Source organism: Sceloporus occidentalis, unplaced genomic scaffold (genome assembly GCF_023333645.1).
Source record: "Sceloporus occidentalis isolate IW3139 unplaced genomic scaffold, rSceOcc1.0.p SCAF_208, whole genome shotgun sequence".
Classification (NCBI taxonomy): Eukaryota; Metazoa; Chordata; class Lepidosauria; order Squamata; family Phrynosomatidae; genus Sceloporus; species Sceloporus occidentalis.
This window is the reverse complement of record NW_028317188.1, coordinates 128,694-156,404: the sequence shown is the minus strand read 5'-3', so window position 1 is coordinate 156,404 and position 27,711 is coordinate 128,694. Positions and strand designations below refer to the sequence as shown.

Genomic DNA, 27,711 nt, shown 5'->3' with positions numbered 1-27,711 from the left:
CTAGATGATCCCTTTCTGTAGACATGGTTTTCGGAAGCATAACCAGCAAGTCAAAAGGATGAAAAACAAAAGTATGGAGAAGAACACCATAAGTCCAACATAACCACCGTGAGACAATGGTGGAGATGGAGGCAACTCAGCTGGGATCATATTGGTCAGATTTAGCATATACCCCAGAGTCCAGCCAGCATCGCTTCCACCGACCTATAGAAGGGGAGAAAAGTGGTAAGCAGGTTTTACTACACAATACAACGCTAAGTTTGAAGCTTAATTTTAGGAAATTCTAACTGCTTTGTGTTTGGTATCTGAAACCTGGGGATTAAGTAAAATTGGTTTACATTATTTTACTAGTCTGCCCATTTTGTTCATTTCTGTTTTTATTACAGAAGTATAGAAGAAGAACTTCAAATGCTCACTAAAAGCATAACATCTGTGCGCCCCACACCCTCAACCCACATTCTAAAAGAAACCCATTTGTTTGCCCCACCTTCGAGTTCTCCAGACTACTACTGAAATCTCCCAATCCCAGGATTTAAGGATAAAAAGAAATCTAAAATATAGGATCATAGAATCATAGAATCTTTTCAACAGGATAGATAATTCAGAATTATTAATGTGATCCCATTGTACAGCACTATGGAATGTGATGGTGTGTATATATATATATATATATATATATATAATAATTACCTTTCCCAAAAAGCTGATATCGTTCCAATTTTTTGCTGTAAAGCCATATCCATATTCAAGGAGAATTAAGATGTAGGCTCCAGAAAAGCAATATTCACTAAGATACTTCACCTTTACTTTTGGGAATTCTGCTTTTACCTTGAATGTAAAAAGGAAAATTGTACAAACATAAGCTGTCATTTAAAACACCTATAAAAGTTTAACACATAACCCCATTCCATTATGTTTTAGATTCTGCCCTAAACCCCTTTATTTATGGGGGTTTTATGTATAATATTTTGCTACCTTTCTTTACAAATAATTACTTTTTCAGTTTTAACGTAGGTTTTAAGATATTGAGAATGAACAGCTAGAATGGGAGGGCACGGTAAATGCTTGTCAATGTATTTTGAACCAAAAATTTTCAATTGCTAAAATTGCTAAAAATGGGGAGGGGGGGCTGAGAAGACATTTTTGTTCTGGCAGATATACCTCAAATTAGGCCATGTTCGAAAAGAAGATCTTAATTGTTAGGGTCCCTTTAATGCCCTCCATACGGCAGTAGTCAACAACAAAAATACAGCCATAGTGGGATGGTGGGCGCAGGAATTTGAATGGGGGGCCTTTTTTGTGTCAGCTGTTGTGGCCACCGCAGCAAGAACCCCTATCGGTGTATGTTAAATCTCAGCTTGCAGGCAATGACAGACAGAGAAAAAAAAAAAAGATGCTTGCAAAGCGTCTGCATCTTTTATCTCACAGACGGCGTGTGCTGTTTAATAACAAACGAACTGTGCTGTGAAACTTTGCAATTCACTTTATTTTTAGACAATCTTTCTATGGAAAGGTGCCAGTAGACTCCTTGAGATAGCATAAATCAAAATGGCCAACACAAATCTTTAGACCAACATAGAGTAATGAAAAAAAAACTCTGAGTAAAAAATAGATAATTGCTGACACTTGTTAACCCATTTATTAGATCCATGTCTGTATATGTAGGTGTCTGCACTTTTAAGAGGTATAGAAAACAGTAAAGATTTTCAAGACAAAGCAGATGGCACTTTTAGCAGGTTCTCAGATGTCCATATCAGGTTGTCCACTGAGAAATTATCTCATCTCCCTAAGCTTGCGTTTTCCTAACACTAAGCTGCATATTTAATAAATGTCAGCTTAGGCTTCAAGAGCTCCTGGGACCAACATCATTTCCGAAAACACAAGATACCACTCCACTACCAAGAAGAACCCATTGCCATGTGCTGCCAACATAACATGACCCATTAAAGAAAATATTACACATCTAGACAGACTGTACTCTTCTTATGACCCCGATGGTGAGCATTAGTCCATATAGCCGGTGGCATGTATGTTGCCCACTTCTGGCCTCAAATAACATTTAAATATTCTCACCTCATCCCAAGGTCTGGAACAGTGTTTTCGGACCCGTTCTTTAGCCTCATCAAGAGAGACCTGTTCCTTGTTGATCTTTAAAAAATCCATCACAAAAAAGAAAGCAGAGAATGCCTACGGTGAAAAGAGAAAAGAGATATCACAGATACAGTGTATATATTTTTCAAAAAACATATAGACCAGTCTTCCTTTCTTATATACCGTATTTGCTTGAATATAATACCCCTCAAATAGATGTCTGACTACAAGACTAAGATCCAGATCCCCCGCAGCACTGCTGGGAACCTGGATCCTCATCTCTGGCAGCGGTGGACGTGTGCACGATGTGCGCAAACAACCTCCGTTACTGCTGTTACTTCTATGATGGAGCGCCAGCATGACATGACCTTCCGGTGCTCCACCATAGAAGCCCTGGCGGAAGTCCCGGGCAGTAGCAGCGGAGGTTGTCAGCCTTCATCGCACAGACAGGTGAATCCCCCGCAGCGCTGCAGGGGACCTGGATCCTCCTTTTTGGCAGTCGCTGGACATCTGCGGGATGCTCGCAGACAACCTCTGCTGCTACCAGGCAATTCTGCTGGGGCTTTTATGACGGAGCACCAGCGCGACATGGCCTTCCGGTGCTCAGTCATAGAAGCACAGGCGGAAGTGTCGGGTAGCAGCAGAGGTTATCTCAATCATAGTCTTTGTTAAATATGAAAAAAACTTTACATGTGAATTAAGTGTTAGGGTAGTCTTATATTCAGGCCTTTTTCCTAAATTAATATTCAAATTGTGGGAGGTCATCTTATAGTCGAGCAAATACGATATATGTCAGAGGTAACAGTTCCACTGCAACGTATGGTTTAAAACCTCCCTACAAAACAGTTATGTTACTGTTTTTAGAGAATGAACTGTGTTTTGGGATCAGTGATTTAAATAAATCTTCCAGGGCCTAGGCACACAAAACAAATAAATACACACATGATAAAAATATATGAAAAATAAGAAGAAAATGTTTGCATTTGAATGCGATGATGAAATGGCGCTTACCCCAAATTTCCCTTGTAGCATTGGCTGAAAAATACCATTAAATGAACATGTAGAATAAGTGCATTGTGTTATGTTGAAGATTGACTCAATGTTTCTCTTGCATAGGTCGTAATCTCCTGTCCCCTTTATCTCAAAGTTCATTGGTGCAGCAAGTGTTCTGAGTTCAGACACACAGGGACTGCTGTACAGGTCAATTGTGCTCGTATTCCGTCTATATCCTGAGTTAAAGCATGGATCGAAAAGGGTGTCATTGTTTGTATTCTGTAAAAGAAAAAGATTCATCAGATACACCAAATAAATAAAAAAAAAAGTGGACGTATAAACACTTAACTTCAAAGAGATAGCTGCAGGAACGCAATTCATGATTTAGAATGCTTTTTTAATGAAATGAATTACTTTATGATGTTTTGTATTAGGTCTGGTTAGACATAGAATGACCCTGAAAACCTAGAGTATAGGTGGAGAAAGAGGAGACAGATTGTTGCCAGTGTTCCAGTGTTCCTTGGACAAGAAAAATAGATTGTGCCCTCGTTAACATCTTCTTGCTGCCTCTCCCTTGACACATTCTCTTCACCAGGAGATGGCTCATAGATAGAATGCTTTGTTTGATATGATAGTTTGATGTGTTCTGGGATGATGGTCTGCAGAGGTTGCTTGCGGCTGACTTCTGTGACCCAAGAGGAATTTGGATATGTTCCACATCTTGTCTCCAGTTTTATTCAGCGTACCCACCTCCATTTATTCTGCAATGCAAAGTCTGAATCCACTCACAAAAACAACAGCTATCACTGGCTTACAAATATAATTCAAATTATTTTTGGGCCACTGATTTCCCATTCGATATCTTTTTATATAGTAACTTGAAAATAGAAAAAAGAAAGAAAGGAAGATCAGATGAGCTTTGCTTCTTTTGAAACAACACTAAAATACGCCAACTATTTGAAGCAACTTTGGAGTCTAGAATTTAAAGAGGAAAAAAGAAAAGAAACGTAATTGTTGCCATTGTTCTGCTGGCAGGAAGAATATGGCTGAGTTAGGTTGAATAAATGGGTTGTTTCTGAATGATTTCAGGATGCTGAAGTAGAATAACATTTGGTTTAAGAATAAAAGCCGTTTGAGATATTTTAATTAGCTTAAGGTCTTGTAGGTAGGAACTGTAGCCTCACGAGTAAAATGAAACAAACATTTGATAACGTTACACTTGTCTGACATTCAATCCTTAGATTCACCAATTGGTCTTCATTCTAATTGAATTCATAACCATGGCAATAAAAGATGGCAATCTTGCTTATCTTTCAAATAATGTGAACAACAGCTGGCAAATCTACCTAAACCAATGTCTGCAACCAAGCACGCTTACTCAAAGCTCCCAAAATGACGGTGTAGCAGAGACCTAGAGTACTCAACTCAACTAAAATTATCACAAAGCCAATTTAAGAATTTTAAAACAGTGATACAGTTTAAAAAAATGTAACTGTATTTTTCAATGGAAAACTGCATCTTCCAATTAACAGTACTGTAGCCTAAGTCACCAGAGCTCCCGCTGGCAGAAGAGGCAACAATCCAGAGACAATAGGAATGACCTTATAACTGCTTTTATGGAAAGTTAACTGTAGGAATGTAGATGTCATCAATTTTCATCAGTTGTTTTGGGGACCCCCACAATCTTTTTGCTTGGGTCTCCCTTAAACACGAAAGTCAACCCTACAGGTCGGAAATAGAGAGCTCCAACCCTCTAGAATGCCTCTGGCTCTACCACAGTTATTTTATAATTATTGTCCAAATACACTCTCTCTCTGTCACTGATGCACTGAACACTATCAGACATGTTTCATTATTGATAACTAGTGAAAGTAGAACACTTACTTTTATGGTTTCAGCTAGATGCAGCCGAAGTGCTTGATCCTTCCCGTAACACAGAAAGCTGTGCGTGTAGACATCGTACGATTTACCGTACAGGCGGAAGTGTAAGGAATTTTCTTGAGATTCAATTTCTTCATTGGATACAAAAGTAATCTGTGTTGAGGCTCCTCCAAGATCCAGAGCACCTGATGTTTCAGCCTTTTTAAAATTTGGCAAAATATTGAACCTGCTTGAATCCTTGAACAAAGCGAAAGCAAATAAAAAATGTCTTAGAGTCTCATAGATCGTCAATTAGACATAAACATGTTACTTTAGATCTCCTGATAGAACATATGTGCCATCATGATGAACCATTAAACTTCTTTTCTAGAATTTTCTGTAGCTACCCAGCAATTAATAGCTAATTGACGATCTACACCTTCATGTCTCAGTTGAACCCTGGAGATGACAAAGTTATCTTCTCCTGCAGAGAGATGGTCATTTTAACTCCAAGGGCCGGGGGATTAGAGATTTATTCCCTAAACTACGAAAGCTACGAAAGAGAACTCTACTTTATATATTTATTTTCACTTGCAAAGAATCACTCACAACTCGCATACACTCGCATACGAGTTTGTAACAAGTCCCAGCTTTGTGCACAATGGTGAGGGCTGATATTTTAATCCGACGGGGACTGTGAGTCTTCATTTGACACAAAAGTTTTAAAGTTGCAAGCACTGGCAAACAACTTGTATGTTTGTGAATACACACATTGTTTTGCAGCAGGTGACTTGAATCTGGTTAACTGAGGTGACCACCTGACCTTTTTAATGAAGAGATGCAGAATACCTTCTATAGATCTAGATTAAACAATTTTGATAATATAGATAGGTCCATGGAGTGGACTCCTCCACAGAAATCATTCTGCTGTTGCCTCCTTTCCCTCAAGAACATGCTGCTGCCACACCCTCCTCCCAATCTTTTACTTCTACCTGTTGCCCCATATACCTCTACTCCCCCCCAGCAAAGCCTTTTTTGTTTCCACCCTCTACCTCCACCAGTCTTTTACTCCGTGTCCCACCTTTTACAAGACAGGTCTTATCACTAGGCACATTAGCCAATTTATAAGAGTATAATGAATATTATTTAAAATGAGAAAAGATGTAAAGGTGTTGCCGATATGTATCACATAGGTACTAACTTGTATAAAGTTGTTTAACAGATAGTTAATAGTAATCCACCCATATGCTCCTTCTTCTTGTCCTGTGATTATTCTGGCACCCTGAAAATCAAAGGGAGAGGAACGCAGAGTGTTCTCCACCGATGACAGGACCTCTTCAGCCAATGTGTGGTTAGCTAGCCTGCAAGAGAATTAAAAGGCACAGTCTAGTCCTCAAAACTGTACTGTCCTGTACTCTAATACATTTTACTGCATACATTTCTTTCATTAATGAAGTTATAAAAATTAAACACTTAACACCCCCCCCCCAGTTGCCTGTACGGAACCAGGAAATTAAAGCGGAAAGGATACTCTCTGCACATGCTCACTAGCGCTCCTACTGGAGTAAGTGGGAATAGCATCAGTGGGAGGCCAGGTCCCAAGGAAGGTTGATAATCATGTTACTTGCATATTATCGATGACTAGAAAGACCCCCATCTGAGTCTGAGAACTACATTAGGCCATTGGCAGACTATGACCAGTGATATTGTTTCACTAGGTTAACATTTAAAACCTTTACTGTCTCTTTACACTGATCTCGGGGGGGGGGGGGGATTCCTGCTCTATGACCTCCAGAAACATTTTTATTCTACTTTCTCTCATTCCTGTTGGCGAGCATTGTATTAATAATAGATGTGCTGGGATTTCCTTATTTTATCTTAGCCTGTGTGGCCATCTTCACCACCACAAAAGAAACAAAAGAAGGAACTCTAACAAAAAGGGAAGAAGATTTTTTTTAGCCATTTCAAACGCAGGATTTCCTCTAAATTCAGACAAAAACACAACATTTTTCCATGATTCATTCTCTTACCTGAGCAATCTCATCCCAGCTGTTGCCCCTAAATAAACTGGTGTTTCCTTGTGCCGACTCTGTGGAATCACCTCCTTGGCTTTGTTAATGCACGTCTGAAGAGAAAGCCCGGCCTTGACGGGCTCTTTGAAATAACTGGATACACCATTCCCTTATAAGGAGAAAAGTAAAACTGGATTATGAGATCGTTTGCTACGCAGAAAAACAGCCGCTATAACAAAGGCCAACTCAGGTGTAGCCCGAGAGCAACGCGGAGCTTATTGAACAGACCACCAGGACTTCCATTATATGAAAAGAACAAAAACAAGAGACATCTACTCCCTAAATGTAAACATTCATATATAAAAGTCTATTGGTAAAAATTGCAAGCCAGCTTATTTTATTCAAAAAATTGGTCGGTGCATTACTGGGTCAGAATGGCTCATCTAACACGATCTTGCCCGTTTAACACTTTATTAGCCAGGTCATGAGGCTCCAATTTACTATATAACCACCTGCCCGCCTTACCCAAAGGGCCACCTCCCAGTGCTCAGCTTCATGGTGTCATAAGGAGGTCACATGGGAGCACAGACCTTCGTTGATTTTACAGTTTCCTGGTACAGACAGGAGAGATCAGATGATCTCCCCATAATTCCCACTGCCTGCAAAAGACAGACAGCAGGGCAGCTTCCTGGGACAGCGAGGTGGTCCCAGCATCTCAAAAGCATCTGGATTGCTGGTATGAAGAAATTGCAGGATGTGCTGAAACTGGAAGAGGGGACTCAGAGGACACAAGATGCTAGGACCACCTTGCTTAAGGTCCTCAAAGATGGCCATAGCCATCTACCTACCTCTCTACACAGTCCATATTAACAAAGCTATGTCCGGATCACCAGTGATTGTTTGTATATAAGGTTGGTTCCTGATCAGTGCCAGATGTATGAGCTTTGTTCACTCTTCAGTCTGACAGCTAATGGGCTATGCTTCTCACACCTCTGATTAATGTTTGGCTCTTATACATGAAGCTGACATTTGGGGATTAAATGAAATAAACAGTGCAGAGAATGACATACACAGATCCGATGAACTTTCCTTTAAGTTCAAACTAAACTCCAAGTTCATAGAACATTAGTCAGGCAGGGATAGAGGATATACCCATAAAAACATATTGAGTTTGTCTACCATCAACTTTGTTATAGCCCATTAAATGTAAGACTTTATTCAGGCAATGCAAGGGTGGATATGCAGGCTGGCTAAAAAAAAAAAGTCCCCCTTTATTTTAGAAAATCAGCTCTTATAATAATGTTTTGAGTTTTTCCAGCAGCACCACTTTTTTCTCCTGCTCTCAAAACAAGGGCAATTGTGTGTAATGGTGACATTTATATAAACCCCACTGCCAAAAATGTAAGTAACAACACAAGGAAAGGATATAGATAATGTGATAGATGTCAGCAAATGTAGCAAACGCTGGATGAAAATCTAATTAAAGGAACACTGTCTATTTTATTGTTATCATCGAAAGAGAATACACATATGATGGAGAACTAACCTTCAACTTTGCATGCTTCAACTTGTTTAACAACGCCGGTATCGTTTTCTTTCTCTGCAGGCCAGTTGTATATATACAGGCTGGTATGAGAGGAGCCAGCATCTAACACAATGCCATACTGAAATGTAAACACACAAAACATATATTCAATGAAAGAGTTTGAGAATCACCCCCCAAAAAAAACAAAAAAAAAACAGAAACAAACAAGCATTATCATGTATTGTCTCCATTTCCAAAGGTGCAAAATAATACCAGTAAAGTTTTAAGTAATTTAGTAAAATCCTTGATTTGTAATTTATGCATAAAAGGAATTTGAATGAAAACAATCTAAATAACATATCTAAAAAGCCTCCGGTTTCTTATTCTGGAAAAATAACTTAATGCTGATGCATAAAATCAGACAACTAAATGATCCGGTCTACAGTTATGCACCACAAAGCCACAGGTGGTAAGAAGGACAACTTCAAAAGGGATGTCCTGGGGTGAAAAAAACATATCAAAGACTCACAGCCAAGGTCCGGAATTGGAGTATCTAGAAAACCGGAAAAGCAGTTCCGAGGTTATGACTTACAAGCTTGAGTCTGATAATAAATGCCGTGCTCCTGATAATACATGTGTACCTTTCTGTGACAATTTTTCAATGTGTGGATCATCTACTTAGCTCATTACAGCAAGACATGAGCCTACTGAGGCCGCTGATTTGTGATCTTGAGCCCCATGACACCAAAGGTTCCCATGTCATGGTGATCTGGAGGTTGCTATGGTCTTTCTAGAACACTGCATTTTGTTAATTCCACTGGACCATTTCTCTATAATTATGTAGAGCAACTCAACGTTAGCATACAAGTCCTTAAATATTATATCAGGCTACAATGAATGGCACATGGTGGTCCATGACCACTAGCAAATGTAGTAATATTTATTACCAGGTAGAGGCTTAATCCAATGATATTGCTTAGGAATGAAAGGAATTTATAAATCGTTCAGCTTCCTTTAGTTCAGTTCCTTTTAGCTCGCTGAATGAAAGTTATTAGTTCAATGACTCTAGTGACGCTTTCAATTGTTGTCTGTACAAACTGGCATGAACACCTAGATTAAATCTATATTTGTTTTTTGACTACATCACTTTATAACAAAGTATATCCCTTTTACATGCTTTCTATGTAGATTTTATTGACCCCCCCGAAATGATACTTTTCAACCTTAACCTTAGCTCTCGGTTGTGGTTGGCCACTTGATACATACATTTAAATTTTTTGCCCCCAAAATAAAAGGGTGGATTATTTAAAGAAAATATTCTACATCTATAACATGAAAATAAGCTTTCCATAGAAACCCCATTTCTGACCCCTCTTACAGTATGTAAATTCTAATAGCAGAATGGTGCATATTATGTTACACATTCCTCAACTTGTTAGACTTGGAAACCATCCCAGACTTCCAGCAAATGGTAGGTTATAGTCTCAAGTTGACACTAATGATGTTCCCTCTCATGTGTAATAGCTCCATGATAAAGAAAAGCCGACAAGGGAAGATAACCAATGTTATTGTCTGGGTTCTTCCTTATTAATTATGTTCTTGAACTGCACAGGAAGAAAGCTCTGTGTAATTTATTGGTATTTCCACTGACATGTGTTCTGGGTATGTTAACGCTTTATGTTCTTCAGGGGGAAAGTAATCAGCTTAAACTGGCTATACGAGTCAAGCTACAATACTCCAAAATTACACACATACTCAATTTTTACTCCAATATCAAGTTAATGCATTAAAAGTTGGTGCATTAAAAACAAAACAAAAAAAATTATATAATATATATATATATATATATATATATATATATATATTAACAAACGGCAACATAATAAAACAAAAAAAAAATGAAAAACAAAAATCAAGAACGTTAAACCACTTTCAACAGTTTATCTTACCTTAATATTCTTTGGGAGAGGTTTATTCTGCACAACAGCAGTTATAACTAAAGCAATAACCACCAAGGCTAATGGAACTCCTAGGATGAAAAAGATCTTCTTGTGCCATGTCTTCTTCTGTTTTGCAACTGCAAAAGAAAATAGTGGGAACAATTTGAGAGAAATGAACCATCATAAAAACCTACATTAAAATACCTTTCCAACAAACTTTAGGAAATAATAAAAATGTTTGCTTAGGATTCTTAACTAGTTCAAGGTCAAGCCTTCAAGAGAATACCATTTCCAATAATAATATCAGTCATCTGTATTCGGATTTTATTTGTTACGAGCCAATATTCATTCTTACCGAGAAACTAAATTTACTCTGCGTAACCGATGCCATAAAGAGAGCTTTAACAGTATAAAAATATAGTATTAGACTCTCTACAGCTTTCATCAGATGCATTGTTTCTCCATGCAATCCATTCATTCCTATTTTTGTCTTATCTGTTCCCATATTTCTGGCACACTGCATAATATTCCTTTCTTAAAGGGGTAACACGCTCATTTTTTCTATTGGGAGCACTCACGGTCCCTTGTTCACTTACTGCCTGGGAGGGACTAACCTACCGAGTCTGGAGTGGTGGGGATCTTCCATAAGTCGCTGCCTACATGTTCTTAAGGCGAGTGGCTTCTTGGTGCTCGGAGAGTCCTGGATGTAATTTACAGAGCACGCTCAGACAGTGACCAAGTTTATTTCTAGTATGCATAAAAATATCCCCGGGAACACTTTGGAGTCATTCATTTTAACTATTTACTTTGTCACACGTAACCCATAACCATGTGTCTAAGTGCTGCTAGTCAAGCTCCAACAAGCTCATATAGGTCTGATGGTTTAGTGTCTGCATACTTTTGATCATACAGTGTATCCGTAACTTAACACGCGGAGGAGCATTGCCAGTCTTTGGGGAGTTAAAACTGAATGTACAGACAAGACTCCATCTAATGAGAATTCTTTTTCAGATAAACTTGACGGGTGTTTCTGCAGAAACACAAATAACTCAATGAATACACTTTTTGGGGTTTATTCACTAATGGGTGAGTTGGCAGGAGGATTGTGTTTTACTTTGACTTCACTATACATTATGGAGGGCCATTCCCTAAAAAGCTTGGCTGGTCCTGTATAATGCATAGCTGAATCGATGAGATTTCTCAGACGTCTCCTCACTGATTGAATTAAACATTATACAGGGCCAGCACAGTCCTTCACTCTAGACAAACCTGCCAGTATTGGCCCTTTATAATGAACTATGAAGAGAAGAAGTTAAACCCAGAGCTCTTCCTTTATCGAATAAATGTCACTGTAAGCTTTGGCTGTAACAATAATTAGGCTAACAGAGTTTAGCAGTTTAGTTGCCATCTGTAGGAAACATTTCAGCCGATATGGTAATTGTCAAGAACCCACGATCAGCACACACAGCGTGTAATGTACAGTTGCACTGTTAAGGAGGAAGGATATGAAAGAAAGATCTTATCCAGTAAGTGTCCAAAATGCAGATGAGGCTTTTATGTAAGGAAGCAATATGTTGTTTTCCGGTGGAATGATGTCAGAGATTTAAAGAAGGAATTCCCTGAGCTTAGCCTTGCACATACTAACAATCTGCACTATTCACTTTCTTACACAAAGCACATTCTTTCCATCTGGAAACATTCCCACTCCTAGTAACAGTGTAATAAAAAAGAAACACAAGAGATAGATTCGGTTTCCACAGCTGAAGGTCTTTTCCTCAATCCAGCTCTATTTACTTGAGAACAAGACACTGTCTTTTGGCATTGCCAGTCATTAAGAGTAAGTTCTGTAAATTATGCAACAACAGAGCTCTTCTTCATGAGATATCAACTATTGCCTAACTGGCATAGCCTCGGGAGCTAACATGCATTGAACTGGGCTATGACATCATAACTTTTCACTCATCATGGTAGATGGCAGCCGCAAAGGTGCATTTGGCAAGCTGAATACAATAAAAAAGGACTTATGATGTTAGACCGTGTATGAGAAAACACATAAACCATTAATATATGAACAAATTCCCAATTAATCAGCTTTTATACATTTCTTTCCAATGTTCTTTGTTAGTGAAAATAAAAATTGCATTTCATTTGTCTTTTTTTACTTTGTTTTTGAAGAATACATATTAAAAGTACTCACAGGGTGTTTTAATATGAATTCTGCTTTATGTTAAGTGTTAAGTGTTAAACCTTTTAGTCACAAAACAGATGTGTTACAAACTCAGAGTAAACAGACACCTGGATACATTTTGGTTTAAATATCTGGCTTTGTAACAGGTTTGGATAATCCTTTTTTCCCCTTTTTTGTGTTTTAAAATGACAGCCTCCATATAAACAGATGATGGTTTTGATATTTTTCATAGCTCAAAGAAAAAAACACTAGCAAAAAAAACCTTCCTACTCCAGATATGTTTTGACAGAAAGGAGAGAAAGAAGAGCCTTAAGGTGTCCTGCGTTCGTAAAACAATCCAGATGCCTGCACACCTTATAGGCAAATCCGACAATCTGTTATTATTAATCTCGTAATGCGAGGTAACTGACTTTTTCATAAATTGGAAGTTGCTCGTTCTTACAGTAATACTTTCAAATATGCAGTAAACCACTATTAGGATAAAACTGAGGTGCCCTGGGGAGATAAGATTTCCAAGAAACACTTTGATGCATATGTCAAAATATAGAATACCATTCTGAAAAGTGAAATTGATTGGGTGATCTCATTTGTCTGAGTAGAGTATAGTTTGGCTCCCATCCCAATAATACTTTAAAATTAGTATTTCCAAGATTAAATGTAACCAAGACTCGTCTTTCAAACACCGCTGTACATTTTAGTTGATTACATGTTTTATTGAAGATATTTGAGGGGGCATATTTTTTATGCACTCTGGAGGATTCCAGTGCATTTTGCAGCATTGGAAGTAGGTTCCCTACAAGCGTAACTTCAGCTCGCATGGCTGCAAGTTTAACAACCATACATAGTACATAAGGTTGAAAAAAGACCTAAGTCCATCAAGTTCAACCCTTCTACCTAACCTTCCTACTCTTGATCCAAAAGAAGGCAAAACAAACCCTAATTAAGCTACTTTGAATTCTGCCATCAGGGATAAAAAAATTCCTTCTTGACTCCAAAAGGCAATCGGATTTCTCCTTGCATCAAGAAGCTGTAAAATATTAATTCTATTTATAGCCATGCGATATATGACAGCAAATATTACAGAGATCATTAGTAGCAGGTGCCATTAATGAAGCATCAGAAGGGCCAGCATTGCATTAAGACACTATGTCTAGTTTGTTCCGGACCCCTCTATAAGGAGGGAAGAGGAGAAAACTGATTTCTGAGGTGAATTTTTAAACAAAATATCTCCAGCAGCAGGCATGACAATTCGCCTTTAAAATAAAGCGTTGGAGAGGTTGGTGGAAGGCTTCGGCCTGTTTCAGTACCAGGTGTAAGTGCTTTTTTTTGCCACACTTAAACCTCAGTTTTAGTCAGTCTGCATTATTGACCTACGTTCTTAATAATTACAGGGACAGCTTGATGTCCCAGCCTGCCTTTCCAACATACTTTGTTAAGTACTTTATTATTTTAACAGGTTGAATAACGCGTATTAAAAGCGCTCGACTTTTAAGAGAAGCTGCAGTTCAAGGCCTCCTCCAAGGTCGCTTTCTGCACATGCAAACAAGGGGTCTGGCGGAGAGTACACCACGTGGACACAAGTATTAGAAGATGCCTTCAACTGAACCCCGCAAGAAAAGGGGTAAATGCAGAATCCCTCCATGCATTAAAGTGCATAAGATTGTGGAGTGCCCTTTTAATAATTTTTATGTGTCAACAATACATAACAATTTAAGCAAAACCAAAAGTAAAGGTCTGACCCAGGAAATAAAAAAAAAAAAGATATTTTCCACTGCAGAAATGTGAACCAGAGCATAAAAACCTTTTTAACATTCAGCACCAATAGCAGCCTGCGTGTATAAATAAAAGATTCCGCAGTCCTGTGTTATAGACAAATAATAATAATAATAATAATATGCACTTATGTAAAGGGTCGGTGATATACAAATAAAAGATAAAAAAAAATAATACATGTACTCGAATGATAGTCAGGATCTCAGTACGTCCTTCACTCGTCTCTAGATGCCTGCGGCAAAAGTCTAACCTCTCGCACTTGGGCTGTGAGGGTCATGAAAGCCCCGAGCACATGTGTCAGTTTGATAAGAAATGTCAATGCCCCTGTTTTCTGGGTCAGGTATGAAACAAACGATATTTCAGATGCGAAAATCATTTTGAGAGTTACTTTAAAACCTGTGCTAGATTTGGCTAAAAATTACGTAACAGAAGGAATTTTGTTTACCACCGTAAAATGGTCTGCGTTACCTCAATAGAAAGAGATTAAGATCGTATACGGACATCCTATATTTAGTTGAACAGTATTCATAAAACTGTCATAACTTTGCATACCTTTCACAGGATTCATTTATCAATTATGAGTATCAATTACACTCATGATTGTTTTGCACAGAGGCTATTTAAATAGTAAAAGACTCAAGGAGCTTCAGGGAAAATAGCTTGTATTGTAATGAGGGGAAACTTCTGTCCTAATGCTGGCAGGGGACACGTTATTTCAGTGAAGTCTGCATGACATTTGTGTTCAGGGGTAGATGTCCTGCTGTTAGCTGCGTACAATAGCGACACTTCTGTTTCACTAATCTCAGGGGTGATCTGCCCTAGGGAGCACAGCAGGAATTGCCCCAGGGTTAGTCTGAGTTTAATAGAGTGGGACAATAGTCTTTTCAAAAAGAGTCATGTCAAATATGTCTTGAAATGCTAGGCCTCAGACTGAAGCCCCCCCTTGAGCTCTGTATAGCGTTTCTATGTCAGCCAATTGCATATCTCTAAACAGTCATGTTTTTTGTGGGACAGTCAATTTTTGGGCACTGCCTCAAGGCGTGGGAATCATATGCCGCTGGAGAGATCCTCTTATCTTCCAGATTTGCTGGTGTGTCCAGAGGCAGGGAGGGGTGGAGATGGTGGTGGGGAGAGCCAGGTCTGTAGGTTAGAGGGGTAAGAAGGGGCGGAAGGGCTAGGGCTGCCCACCTTCTTTACCCAAAAAGCCACCTTGCGGCATTCAGCTTCAGACCATCACACGGTAACCACATGGGAGCTTTAAAAGTGCAGCCCTCCTTATTTTACAGCTCTGTAGACGTAGATCAGATAATCCCCCTAACATGAAACCACTGTAAAGTAGTGAGAACTGTGATTTTCTTACTTTGAAGAAGAAAAGAAAAAGCAGACACACAGGTAAAGGCATCTCCCGCAGGTAACAGAGCTGGTGGGAAAAAAGGTGCAGAGAAAAGGAATCCCTCCATGGTTTTGGAGAAAAAGAACTTAACAAATACAAGGTAACACTCAGCCTTCATATAAATTGTCTAAAGTGCATACGAGGGCTTGAGTATACGTCCAACATGCAGTGTTTCCTTGAATTTGCTACAAATATCTTGAACTTATGAATGAAGCCAAAAAATATTTAATTTATGTTCAGACATAACAAAAAGCAGTACGTATTTTCCTCAATGAGTCAGTAAAGCACCTGTACACAATTTACAGACTTAACTGATGACGTCTTTATACGAAATTCTGGGGCTCACATAAAACATTTTGAATGAATGAAACCACCATGTCTACAGGCTCGCCTATACCCAGAATGTGTTACTCACTCCATAAAAGACAATACCCAATCAGTTCCTTCTAGATACACTAATTACCTCCATTCAGCCGGGACAGATTTATATGTAATCAGCTAACATATTTACATGTTCACTTATCGCGTGTAATCAGATTTTTATATATTTTCATTTCTCGTTGATTTGTGACACCGCTGCATGATACGTAACTGATTTGATTGGCAGCTGTCGCCTTTAAGTGTCTGGCACTTGCGTAAACTCTCAGTTAAGATAATAAATACCATTATGTTACTAGGCAAATCATACCAGAGAGACTGCGATTTAGGAAGAGAAAGCTACAGTGTCCCAAAAGAAACTTGAGTATAATGGAAAGTACTCAGCAAGGAGTCAAAATTGATTGTTCCGGTAGGGTTGTGTAGGCCAATTTAAGAAATATTCATAAAAAATATTGCAAACTAGTGTTTTTCTTAATATTGTTAAAGGGACAGTTTAGTTGACTTATGTACAAAATTAACTTTGTGTAGCTGATGGTAAGCAGGGGTAACTAGACACATGTGTTGTGACGGACACTTCCGTAAATTCCCCAACTCCAATGGCATTTATAAATCAGCTAGGAGGACAGCATCCAGAAATCCCAACAAGTACAGTGAAGACATTTGGCAATGAAAACCATTGCACCACGTACTTAAAATTCCTCAAAACCACAGGCGGCAGGCAGACATCACAGTGATACAAAATCCACAGACAATGAATTAAATGCGGACAGTAACCCCAAAACATCCCTATAAGGTCATTCCAAAAAAGGCCATGTAATATATCTGCAATTTCACTCAATTTAGAAAACGTATCTTGGTAAATAAATGTGTGGCTAAAATAACAACATGTCGTTTACTCAAAGATGAGTCTGTATTAATAAACTTTTGTTCTCTCGCCTCCTCTGTGCCAGCACTACAGCCAGCTGTCAGAATTCTTCCAACAAATCCAAGTCTATTGGCAGCTATGGTTGAGTTTATTAACAATGTAACCAGACAACTGGAGCTAATTATTTAGGCGAATGCCCTGAATGACATCTCCAATATGAGTTTTGAAGCTGGGCATTAAACACATGTGCAAAATGAACCAGCTGCCTCTGAGTGTGATGGGGCGATAGTAGTGATGGCTTTCAAAAAGCCTGTAGTTTAATGCAGGGTTTAGAGAATATTTACAGTTTTCCCACAAATGTCTTAAACATAGCATTACTGACTAAATTTAGTTAATAAAGATGACTTGCATTACCCTGCTGTGCTCAGATGGACAATGTACTCAATTACTGTCTTACTAATAATCACTAAATATCCCACTTGAACACAAAGGAAACCTAAAAGTAGGATGACCAGATGTCCCCAATGTTAGAGGACAGTCACCTAATTGAGACTTCTGTCCCTGGCTATTATCTCCCATCCAGAAATATCTCTTAACGGCTTCTTAAGCATAATGGAAATTTACATTTAAAAGTAACCCGGTGTTTTGCTTCAAATTGTTTAAATTGCCTTAAAATGGATCTACCATAATGAATATCATTAGAAATTACGAGAAATCTTCACCAGCCATTGTAGAGTATTATTATTATGTAAATATAAAATTTGAGAAAAATTACTTAAACAGTTAATCAGTGTTTCAATATTCATACATAATTGCATAAAAATCTTCCCCAGATTTTACTCAAATGTCTGGCCTTATTGTAAAGGTTTGCGCTACTCTTTATAAAAGATACATTTCAAGTGAATAGATTGAATTTGCCCATTTATTGTTGTTCATTCATATGCTTTAACAATAACCTCTTCTGGTTATAAAAAAAGATTTTGATCATTTTAGGAACCCGGAAGTATATTATTAAAGCAGGTTACAAATGCTTAAAGCAGCCAAGTAGGAAAAGGAAGACAGAGGTATACTGGAAAGACTATGGTCTAAAAATAAGCAAATAAAAGAACAAGTTTATTACGAGAAATATCTGGGAAATTACACAAAAAATGCCGAACCATGAAAGGAGCCAGGTGATCAGTAAGCCCCCTACTCTTTTTCCCATGCTGCTGATAAGCCGTCTAGAAGGTGCCTCTTATTATATCACTGGCTTATTGCTAGGCCAAAAAGAAAAAAAGAAAAAAAAGATACATATGTGGACAGTGTGCCCCTCAACACAAATCTAGGAGGGCCTCAGAATTCTGGCTCCCATATGATGTCATATTTCATACATCATTATCTATGTCAAACCTACAGAGGCATACAACGCCTGTCATCAAGGGCCACAAACAGGATGGGAATTCTGTGTATTCCAACCCGAAAACGAGCAGTTTAATGAATATTTAATTTACAAGCTGTTCTCAAGCTTGAGCCCTTGAGGACCGGTGTTGTACGAGACAAGGCTTTGCTTCTTCGAGTTAGACAAGTAGGAACAGGCTCTGTGATCACTTCTGACACACATAGGTATACACATAAGGAGGGATAAGCCCCTGACAATGGAATTGTGCGAGCACACATTGCCGTTTCTTTGTAGTTATTCCAGAACTCAAAGTGATTAAGGCTAGGTTTCCACTTGGGTTTTTGTCCTGCGTTTTTTTTCTTGATGAAAAACGCCAAGAAAACTGCCACTGCATTTTTCTGCGTTTTGGCGTTTTTTTTTTTTTGGAGTTTTTTCTGGCGTTTTAGCCTTTCTGTGGAAATTGCTTTCTTTGACCTTAGGCAGTTTTTCCAGCCTTTACAAGTTAGAAGTTTCACCCAGCTAAAAGGGATTAGGATAAATGGCAAGTATCTGCCCCCTGATGTCATTTACTTGGTAGAGTTCTACTTAAACACCCCGGCGGACCCTTTTGTCACTTTTATGTGGTTTGTAAGGCATGCTTTATTCCGAATGTCTGCTCCTATAGGAAGATTGGCCCCAAATGATGGTGCAAATTGTTTGCTGTTGCTTTTGGCAGGCACGATCCCTTTGGTTTGTTTTTAATGGCATGTTTGTTCCAAATGGTGTAGAATTCAATATGAACTTTGTTTTGTGTGAAACTGTTTGTTTCCAGCCTATTTCTCGTAGTTCACACAGATACTGGGTCCATCCTCTGCATTGTAACTGTGGAAAAAACGCCATAAAAAACGCCAAGGCAATAAACCCACATGGCTTTTTCATGGCGTTTTTTCTCTCCCATAGACTTCTATTGGAGAAAAACGCCAAGATTTCCTTGCAAAAAACGCCAGAGTGTCAACATGCTGCGATTTTGAAAAACTGCCACAGAGCCCAAAAAAGCAGAAAAACGCCAAAGAGGACTGAAAAAATGCCAAACAAAAAAACGCCAAGTGGATATGGCATTCTGCGATTTCCTATTGAAGAACAGCTAACATCTGGCTGCTGCGTTTTTCCACTAAAAAAACGCCAGGTGGCGCTATTGGCGTTTTTATGGGCGTTTTTAGCTAAAAAAACCCAAGTGGAAACCTAGCCTTTGGGAAAAACAACAAAGTTAACGGCACAGCCCTTACGAAAAAATTACTGCAGTTTTTCTGAAGTAATACTGCCGTTTTTTGGACATGAAAAAACTGCAATACTGCACTTTTACTGCATTTGTACTTCACTGTACTGCAGTTATTTTTGTACGGAAGTACAAATGCAATAAAGCTGCAGTACATTGAAGCACAACTGTAGGTTTGCAATATAAAAAGAAAAGTGCAGTAAAACTGCAGTACAGTGAAGTACAAATGCAGTAATACTGCAGTAAAAGTGCAGTATTGCAGTTTTTTCATGTCCAAAAAACTGCAGTATTACTTCAGAAAAACTGCAGGAATTTTTTTGTAAGGGAGTTTTCCGGCGCAGATTTTCTGTCCTCAAACTCTTATATAAAAATAAATAAATAAATAAATAAATACTTTCTAAAGAATGCAGAGGTTTCCACTGAGATCACAGTGATTCATAGCCATTTAGCCCAAGAAAGATAATGCATCAGCTTTAGCACATTGTTCTACACCCCCAAAGAATGTACTACAGACAAGACCGTTTAACAAAAAGAACCGCAGTAGCATTGAAATCTTGTATTGATCTAAACCTTCAGCTGTAATTGACAAAGCCCACAAAATGAATGGGACATGCGGCACCTGCAGAAAACATTGTTAGACGTCCTCTAGCAGGCATTGTATTAGTCATAATATAGCATTACTCATGTGGTTACGCTGTTGTGAGATTGTTTTCACATACTTGGTTACTGTGCTGTCGAACACAGTCTGGCAAGCCTAGTACTGGAATCACCCCATAGTAAAAGTTAGAAGCTCTGACTATAAGGAGATCCAGTTTAAAGAAGATTTGACAACCGTTTTAAATATGCATGTCATAGGCATATGGCTACGGACAATATCTTATTATGGTTAAGACCAGACCAAGGACTTATTAAGGGAAAAATGTGCGGTCTAAATGGGACATGACATCAAATTCTGCGATTCTAGGTTCCTAGGAGGTTAAGCCAGCTTGCTTCCTTCCTATGTCTATGTTAGGCGAGTTGCATTTTGCTCGGCAAGCAGGCGGAGGTCTTGCTTGGGCCGGGTTTGGCTAAAATTCCATTATGGCGGGCTCTCCATCTCTTAAAATACAGAGAAGGAAAAAGAAAGGTTTGTTCTTTGAAAGAGCAGGAAAGAATCCACCAAGTGCGGGAAACAGGGCAGGTAGGAGGAGGAGAGAAAAAAGGAGAGTCAAAGAGAAGGCAAGCAATAGGTTGGGAACAGTGAAGGAAAGCGAGAAGGGCAGTCACATAGGTTCCAGGCTCAGGCTCCCCAGTGCCCTCATCTCCTCAGGTAGTCAGATGACATCAATGGGTGGGGTCAGTGACATCTGTAGGAGGGGCTAACAGGGACTAACATCATCCATGGGCAGGGAAGACTCCATCAATTGGCGGGGCCAGTGATACTGCAGGTGGGACTTGCCCCAATCATTATATATATGGGAGTAGGAGGAAGAAATGGTCACGGGTGGGAAGCGGAGCTTGGCTAGGCACCGCTCCGTCCACACGGAAATTGCGGGCCGTGACTCGGAAAAGCTTTGCTTTACCATAGGGGTTCCTAGGTATGTATGTTTATATATAGGATTCCCAAATCCTATAACTAAACAAACCCATGTAACTATGCGTACAGATTAAAACAAGCACTATATGTGTTTTGAAACCCAAGGCCATGGGGGAAAGCATCTTAGTTTCATTTTCTGAAGACCTGCATGATTATTCCTCGCTATTATGTTCTCTCCCCCCACTTATGAAGATGGCGATTGTTTTTGATAGGCTCGGGCAGCCTTTGCAAGGATGAGGAGGAGAAGGAAGAGAACGTCAGGACAGGAAATTGATGTGCTATGCTATGGTTATGTTAAATGTTTACACTAAATATCTCCAAAATAGTTACGCCGACAGCCAGTCTATAAGCCCAAGCTATAGTTTTACTTAATGAGCTATTATGCTGAACGCTATAACAGCAACGGTTCCACTTGAAAAGATACTAACAAAAGTACAGACTGGAGGAAGATAGTCTTCTACATTTTAAATTAGATCACTTTTCTAAAGAGCCTAGTCCTTTATACATTAAAGATGTTGCATGCCCTGATTTATAGATGCTTGTTAAAAAAAAAGCCTTTTCTTTATGGGAAATGCAGCCATGCAACGCCAACACAAAACCCCAGGCTTAATTTACTTAAACCGTCTGTAATTTACACACAATTATATATCTTCACGCATCATAGAGGAGATGCTACTGATGTCTACAGGTATAGATAGAATAAACCAAGCTTTCATGTCCTAAAAAAAACCAAACACACATGAAAAGGTAATACAAAAGTACATTAACCAATTAACTACCAGAATGCATTGTTCTAGGTCCATGATAAATATCAATGGGAACGCAATACACAATGGGACAATGTGTTCTTCTAAAGCAGGACACGCTGATGTTGGAACACGTCCAATGATACAGCAATGTGCTGGATGGTGAAGTAAGCGGCAGGGAAAACCAAAATATATATCCCCTATACCAAATCCTTTCTTTGAATACAAGGGACTCAATCGGTTTGCGTTTATATCTAGATAATCTGGCTTTGTTGGGGCCCTCGATGCCTGGAAAGCAGATACAGTGAAAACAAAGTTAAAGCTCTTAACATTCCATGTTTGCTAACGAGCGGTGCGTGCCAAGTATCCTCACTGTGGTTCTCAGTCCCAGCATGCTATGGTAGTGGAGGCAGGTGTGCTGATCATTTTTTTGCATCACATTTTAACCCAATACACAGCCATACACTGCCCATTCCACACGTAAACAGTTAACTATCATATAGATATGCATACACACTCAGATGCCCTGGAGTGATGCCTGGATGAACAAAGCATATAGGCAAATATAAGTATATAGTAAAAATAATATGAAATAACATGGGTATATCAGACTCACTACAACAACCCTCTAATAAGGATGAATACACAAACGTTTACCATGAATGCATTTTGAAGTATACCTCCCAAGTGTCCCAGCTTTCAGGTGCCAGACGTTGATGTAGAGAACATGGACCAGTTGCATAGGCCATCCCTAAGAGCTGCTAAATCAGTGGAGGACCCTACTTGCATCTCCCACATGGCCCACTCGTGACGCTGTGAACCGAAGTGCTGCAAGGTGGCTCTCAGGGTATGGTGGGCAGGTGGTCCACCCCGACCGCACCCCAAGGGTCTCATATTTGTACGCCTGAAATATTGGGGGGGGGGGTATGCCATTAGTCTCTCTCCTTGTTGTGTCGCTGATTAAGTTGGTCAGGGTGGGGTAAGGACAAAGGAAATAACTTAAGGACAGGAAGCTCATTAGGTATGATAAACCGGCCACAGATCTCAGCTTCCTTTAATTACTAAACAAAAAGAACAAGAAAAGGATACTTCTCTTAAAAAGCTGTGAGGAAAACAGCTCCCCTTTAAATTTCCTTTTCTTAGGTAAAATGAGCCACGGAGCACTCCATGCAATGTGGCGTTGTGCGATAACTAAAATAAGCATTTTTCTCCCCGTGCTGCTCTGTTTACTTCACTCAACACAAGCGGCAGAAAACAGCCATAATACTTAGTAAGTCTAATTAAATATGCCAGTGACTAATACAAATTAAACACCTTGTACTCGTTATGAATGCAGCGAGCGTTTGCTGCTTATCCTGCTTCAGTTTACAAAGCGGATTTATAATTGGTTGGTACGGAACAATTTTGTAACATCTAGAACTCTGTATGGGTTTTAGAATTGACCAGTCAAGAAAACAAATAAAAAAAAATAACTGGAAAAACACATACATGGTGCAGGTGAAATGATTGTCCTTGGGTTTCTATTTAAGCCACATATCGATATTATATATATATTATTTATTGGGTTTTTTAGCGCCATCATATTCCATATATTTGATGCACTGCACTGGCAGGAGATGGCATTCCATATTACATCCATGATAAGCAAGTTTTTTTAAATATTTTTTGGGCTAAATTTAGCAAGATGTACACATTACAAAACTCCTTGGAATTTAAGCCTCGGAGGTAGCAGAGATTTGTGAAAGGTTTTGCGACGCGCAGCAAACTGTGTTTTTTTTTTTACATAGCTCAGGAAGGGTTAAGCGGATCATCCTTGAGCTCATACGATTAACTCTTGCCAATAAATTACAATCTAGAAAAAGCAGAAAGCACCTGAACAAATGGGATTGTTCCCACGGACCCAGCGATTAAAATAATTGCAGCTTTAGGTTTCATGTCTAATAGGTTATAGATAAGATGTACGGCAATGGGAACACATTTTTCTCCCTTGTACGCAAACCTAGTGATGAGGACATGGGAAAATGCGTTTATTTGGCACAATAACCCCCACCAAGATAATATATTTAACAGCCTTTAAACAACTAGGATTTTTTTTTATTATCATTGCTCTACTTTTAATAGTTTAGGGTGTAATGGTGTGTCTCGCACTTTTTAAGTCTGTGCCACTCGCCCTTCTGTTATTGTTCAGTATTTTATATGTTGTTTATAATTTCTTTTTTTAGTTCTCGCTTTCTCATCATTAGTTTATTATATGTCAATTTATCAATAATGTTCTATTATGTTTAGTTTACCTTCTATTTCTATCATGATTGCCCCTTTAAGGTTTTGTTGTATAAAATTGACCTTCTCGGGCACTCTGCCCATGCTGTTCCCCAAGGAAGCAGACAGAAAATCTGAGAAACGCGTAGGATCGGCTGCATACTTTTTTTGGAATCTTCTCCTCTCCATATTAGAAGCTCATTGGGGTTGGCTCTTCTTAATGTACAGGGAAGTCATGGAGCTAAAACGTAACTCTCCGTACAAAGTCAGGCTGAAAGGTGTAATAAAGTTATATCTTTAGGAGTCTTGGTGATTGCTAAATTAAGAGACCATGTTCTCCTATGTGGCCGTTCATCATCAATAATAAAACATGGACTGACCCCACAGCACATGCCCCAATGCTATATGCCCTTTCAGACAATTTCTATACTTTACACATAGTGACGAAAGAGTTAATAGCAGAAATATAGTGCATACTTTTGCAACTATATACCTACGTACGTCAGCGACACTCTGTTTTGTGATCACAGCTCTCCTCATATTTGCGTCTACATGCATGCTATTTTAATCTTGGATATTTTTAATGTAGGCACGTGTAAAAGAAGTGATTTAATATAAGCATAACCAATATAGTATTAATTCTGCGGAATCTGGGATTGCAAATTTCAGTCCTTCAAGTCTCATAATGTCTAAAACAGCAAAAATGTAAAAAAAACCAAACTATAATGGAATCGCAAGTTATAATATGTGTTTCATTATCTCCAATACAGAAAGAGCCTTGCGAGGGTCTCTGTGTTATGACGTTCTCATGCCCCCTGCACCACAGGCATATTCTTACGTTTATTATTTCAGTTTAAAAAAAAACAAAACGTGTGCAGGATATTGAAACGCCACTAACCATAAGTTCCAAAACAGAAATCTGAAATACATGCGTTAATACGACACGGGGCCCCTGCCCCAAAAGAATGAGAGATACATATATTATCTTTGTCTACACATTTCCATGTACAGACGTGTACCGTGTTAGCCCTAGAAAGACAGATAGAGGTATTATCTCACGAAATTAATGGACGTATAATGGATTACAAGCTTTTAAGACTATCTAGGTCTCTTCTTCAGGCATATTATACTTAAAATTAATCCTGGAATCACAATATGCAGATCCATATTTTCTGTGTGAAATGTTCCACAGAACACTTGGCTCTGTTCCTTTCACACTTGGCTCTGTTCCTTTCACACGTGGCTAGCAGGCTAGTGTGCCATAGGTCCAGAAAACACTTTCTGTGCACGCACGCTGGATTCTGCAGGACCACACCAAGCATTAATGGACCACTAAGCTATCATATGCATTAAAGTGGCCATTTAAAAAGTTGTGGACAACAGAAAACCATACAGGGACTGTATATAACCTTTGCTTCCTTGACTCTTACTTTGCTCCAATCGTTGCCAAACAAGCCCTCATTCCATTATTTCAGCGTCAATCCCTTGTAGAACAAGCTGCAAATCAATCTCTATTAACATATCTAGCGATGGAAAAACCTATGTGTGCAGAAGAAAATATATAAACATTTTCTAAAAATGAAGAACAAAAAGTGCAGCGACTGTTCATTTGCGGTTTCAGTTCCTTTTTTATTTTTATTTTTATACAACAATGAAGTCTTAACTACAGCAGATCAAGGAATCGTAGAAAACCAGAGACTAATCACAGTTCATACAGTGCGGCAAGATATACATGAGAGAAGAATGCTAACAGGCACTGGGTGTTACATATACAATGGAATATCATTGTATATGGAGTGTCAAATCAACATAGTATAAAATGTCTTAAGACAAGTGCACAACAGAAGTGAACCCAATGAGCAGCGCTCCCATAGAATTACTTAGAATGTTATCTGTCGAACTAAGGAAACTACATTGGCTACCGGCGAAGCAACAACAGAGTTTGATGGCACAGTGTAAAAGTGGACAATTAGATATACAGGAGAAGCTCACTTTCTTCTAGAGACCTCCGTTCCTCCTTAACTGCCTTTGCAACAGTGAAGACATACTGCAAGGGAAAACCAGACGCCTGTTTACCTCCCTCCATCTATCAGGACAACAGAAGACCACCCTACATTCAGGCAGAAACCAAAAGACTTGGCCCTACGACAAGGTACCCCCAACTGTCACTTAATCTCTCTATACTTTTCCTTACAATCCAAGCCCCACTCTCTTTACCTACCTATTTATGTGATAGATAGATAGATAGAATGCATTGAAAGAGAACCATGCGAACATTAAAAGGACTTAAGACTGCTGTGTTTAGTATTTGTAAAGATGCCAGAAAATCAAAGCACCACCAGCGTTACATTACGGCGGAGATACAGTCAGCATCCGAAAAGGTTCTAGCAGACATTAGTGAATAATAAAGTGACGCACACACTCCAATTAACATAAAGGTGCACGTTAACACCACAATGGATCCGGTTATAGGCGAACACCTCACAGGAGCACTCCAGCCCTACTTTTGCCAAGTCATATGCGTTTTACTGCATATAAAATTATTGAAGGCATTCATGAGCTATTTTTTTTTAACATGGGCAAAATATCTGTCCACCTCTTAGTATGTCTTATGGAAGTTAAAGGTTGTACATGTTTTTCCTTAAATCAATCAACAGAACAAACTAAAGCTTGAAATCAGAATATGGTATACTATAAACAACTTGGCGTGTATCCTTGGAATTGAGACACTTTAAAATCCAGAAATGTATTAAAACACAAGAAGTGATAAGACATGGCTAAGGATAGTGGGAGTTCTAGTTCACAGCACATATAAAGCCCCCAGTGCAGCCATCACAAATATTAGATAAAGTGATGAGGAAATCAAATCATCATAATGACCTCTATATTGTTTTAACAAGTATACTAAAACAACTAATTTTGGCACATCTACTTGGAAAAAAGGGTTCTAGAGAAGTCACTTAGGGAAAAAAATACGTAAAGCATCATAACGATTCCATCAAAACAAATTAAAAGTTACGATGTATCCTATAATAGTTAATTATTTGCATCATTTGACGTCACGTCGCAGATCCCCTTGCTTTTTAACACAAAGTAACCTGTGAAATCCCCAATAAGCCATACCTCTCAAAGTTATTTCTTTCCTTGCTGGAGAGAGTAAAACTTACAAGAATCTATAGATCGCCATATAAAAAAATGGTGATTTTTAATGTAATCTTTTTCTGGCTAAAAAAACTTTTTTTTTTTATTTCTAAGACACTGACATAGCCAAAGAATTGTTACCGAGTATTAATCCTCACAAAGCTAGCGCTTTAGAACATAGCTCTTGATTTAAAATAGGCATAATTGCCAAGTTTACATACATCAGAGTAATTATACTCACAGGGGTATCTGCGTAATATGAAGCGAGATCCGAGCGCACGCGTCTCCCTTTCCAGGTCGTCATCGGGAGTGGTACAGTTACTGTCATAAGTTATCAT

The 27,711-nt window shown here is 38.8% G+C and overlaps 1 protein-coding gene across 1 annotated transcript; it reads right to left on the bottom strand.

Moving 5' to 3' along the window:
* LOC149277615 (ectonucleoside triphosphate diphosphohydrolase 1-like) lies at positions 1-27,711 on the bottom strand. The gene is made up of 10 exons (XM_089502669.1): positions 27,615-27,711; positions 10,431-10,558; positions 8,503-8,620; positions 6,975-7,125; positions 6,146-6,305; positions 4,969-5,202; positions 3,103-3,363; positions 2,074-2,187; positions 691-828; positions 1-204 (listed from the first exon to the last, which is right to left on the bottom strand). The coding sequence occupies exons 1-10, from the start codon at positions 27,709-27,711 to the stop codon at positions 1-3; spliced, it is 1,605 nt and encodes a 534-aa protein (XP_089358795.1).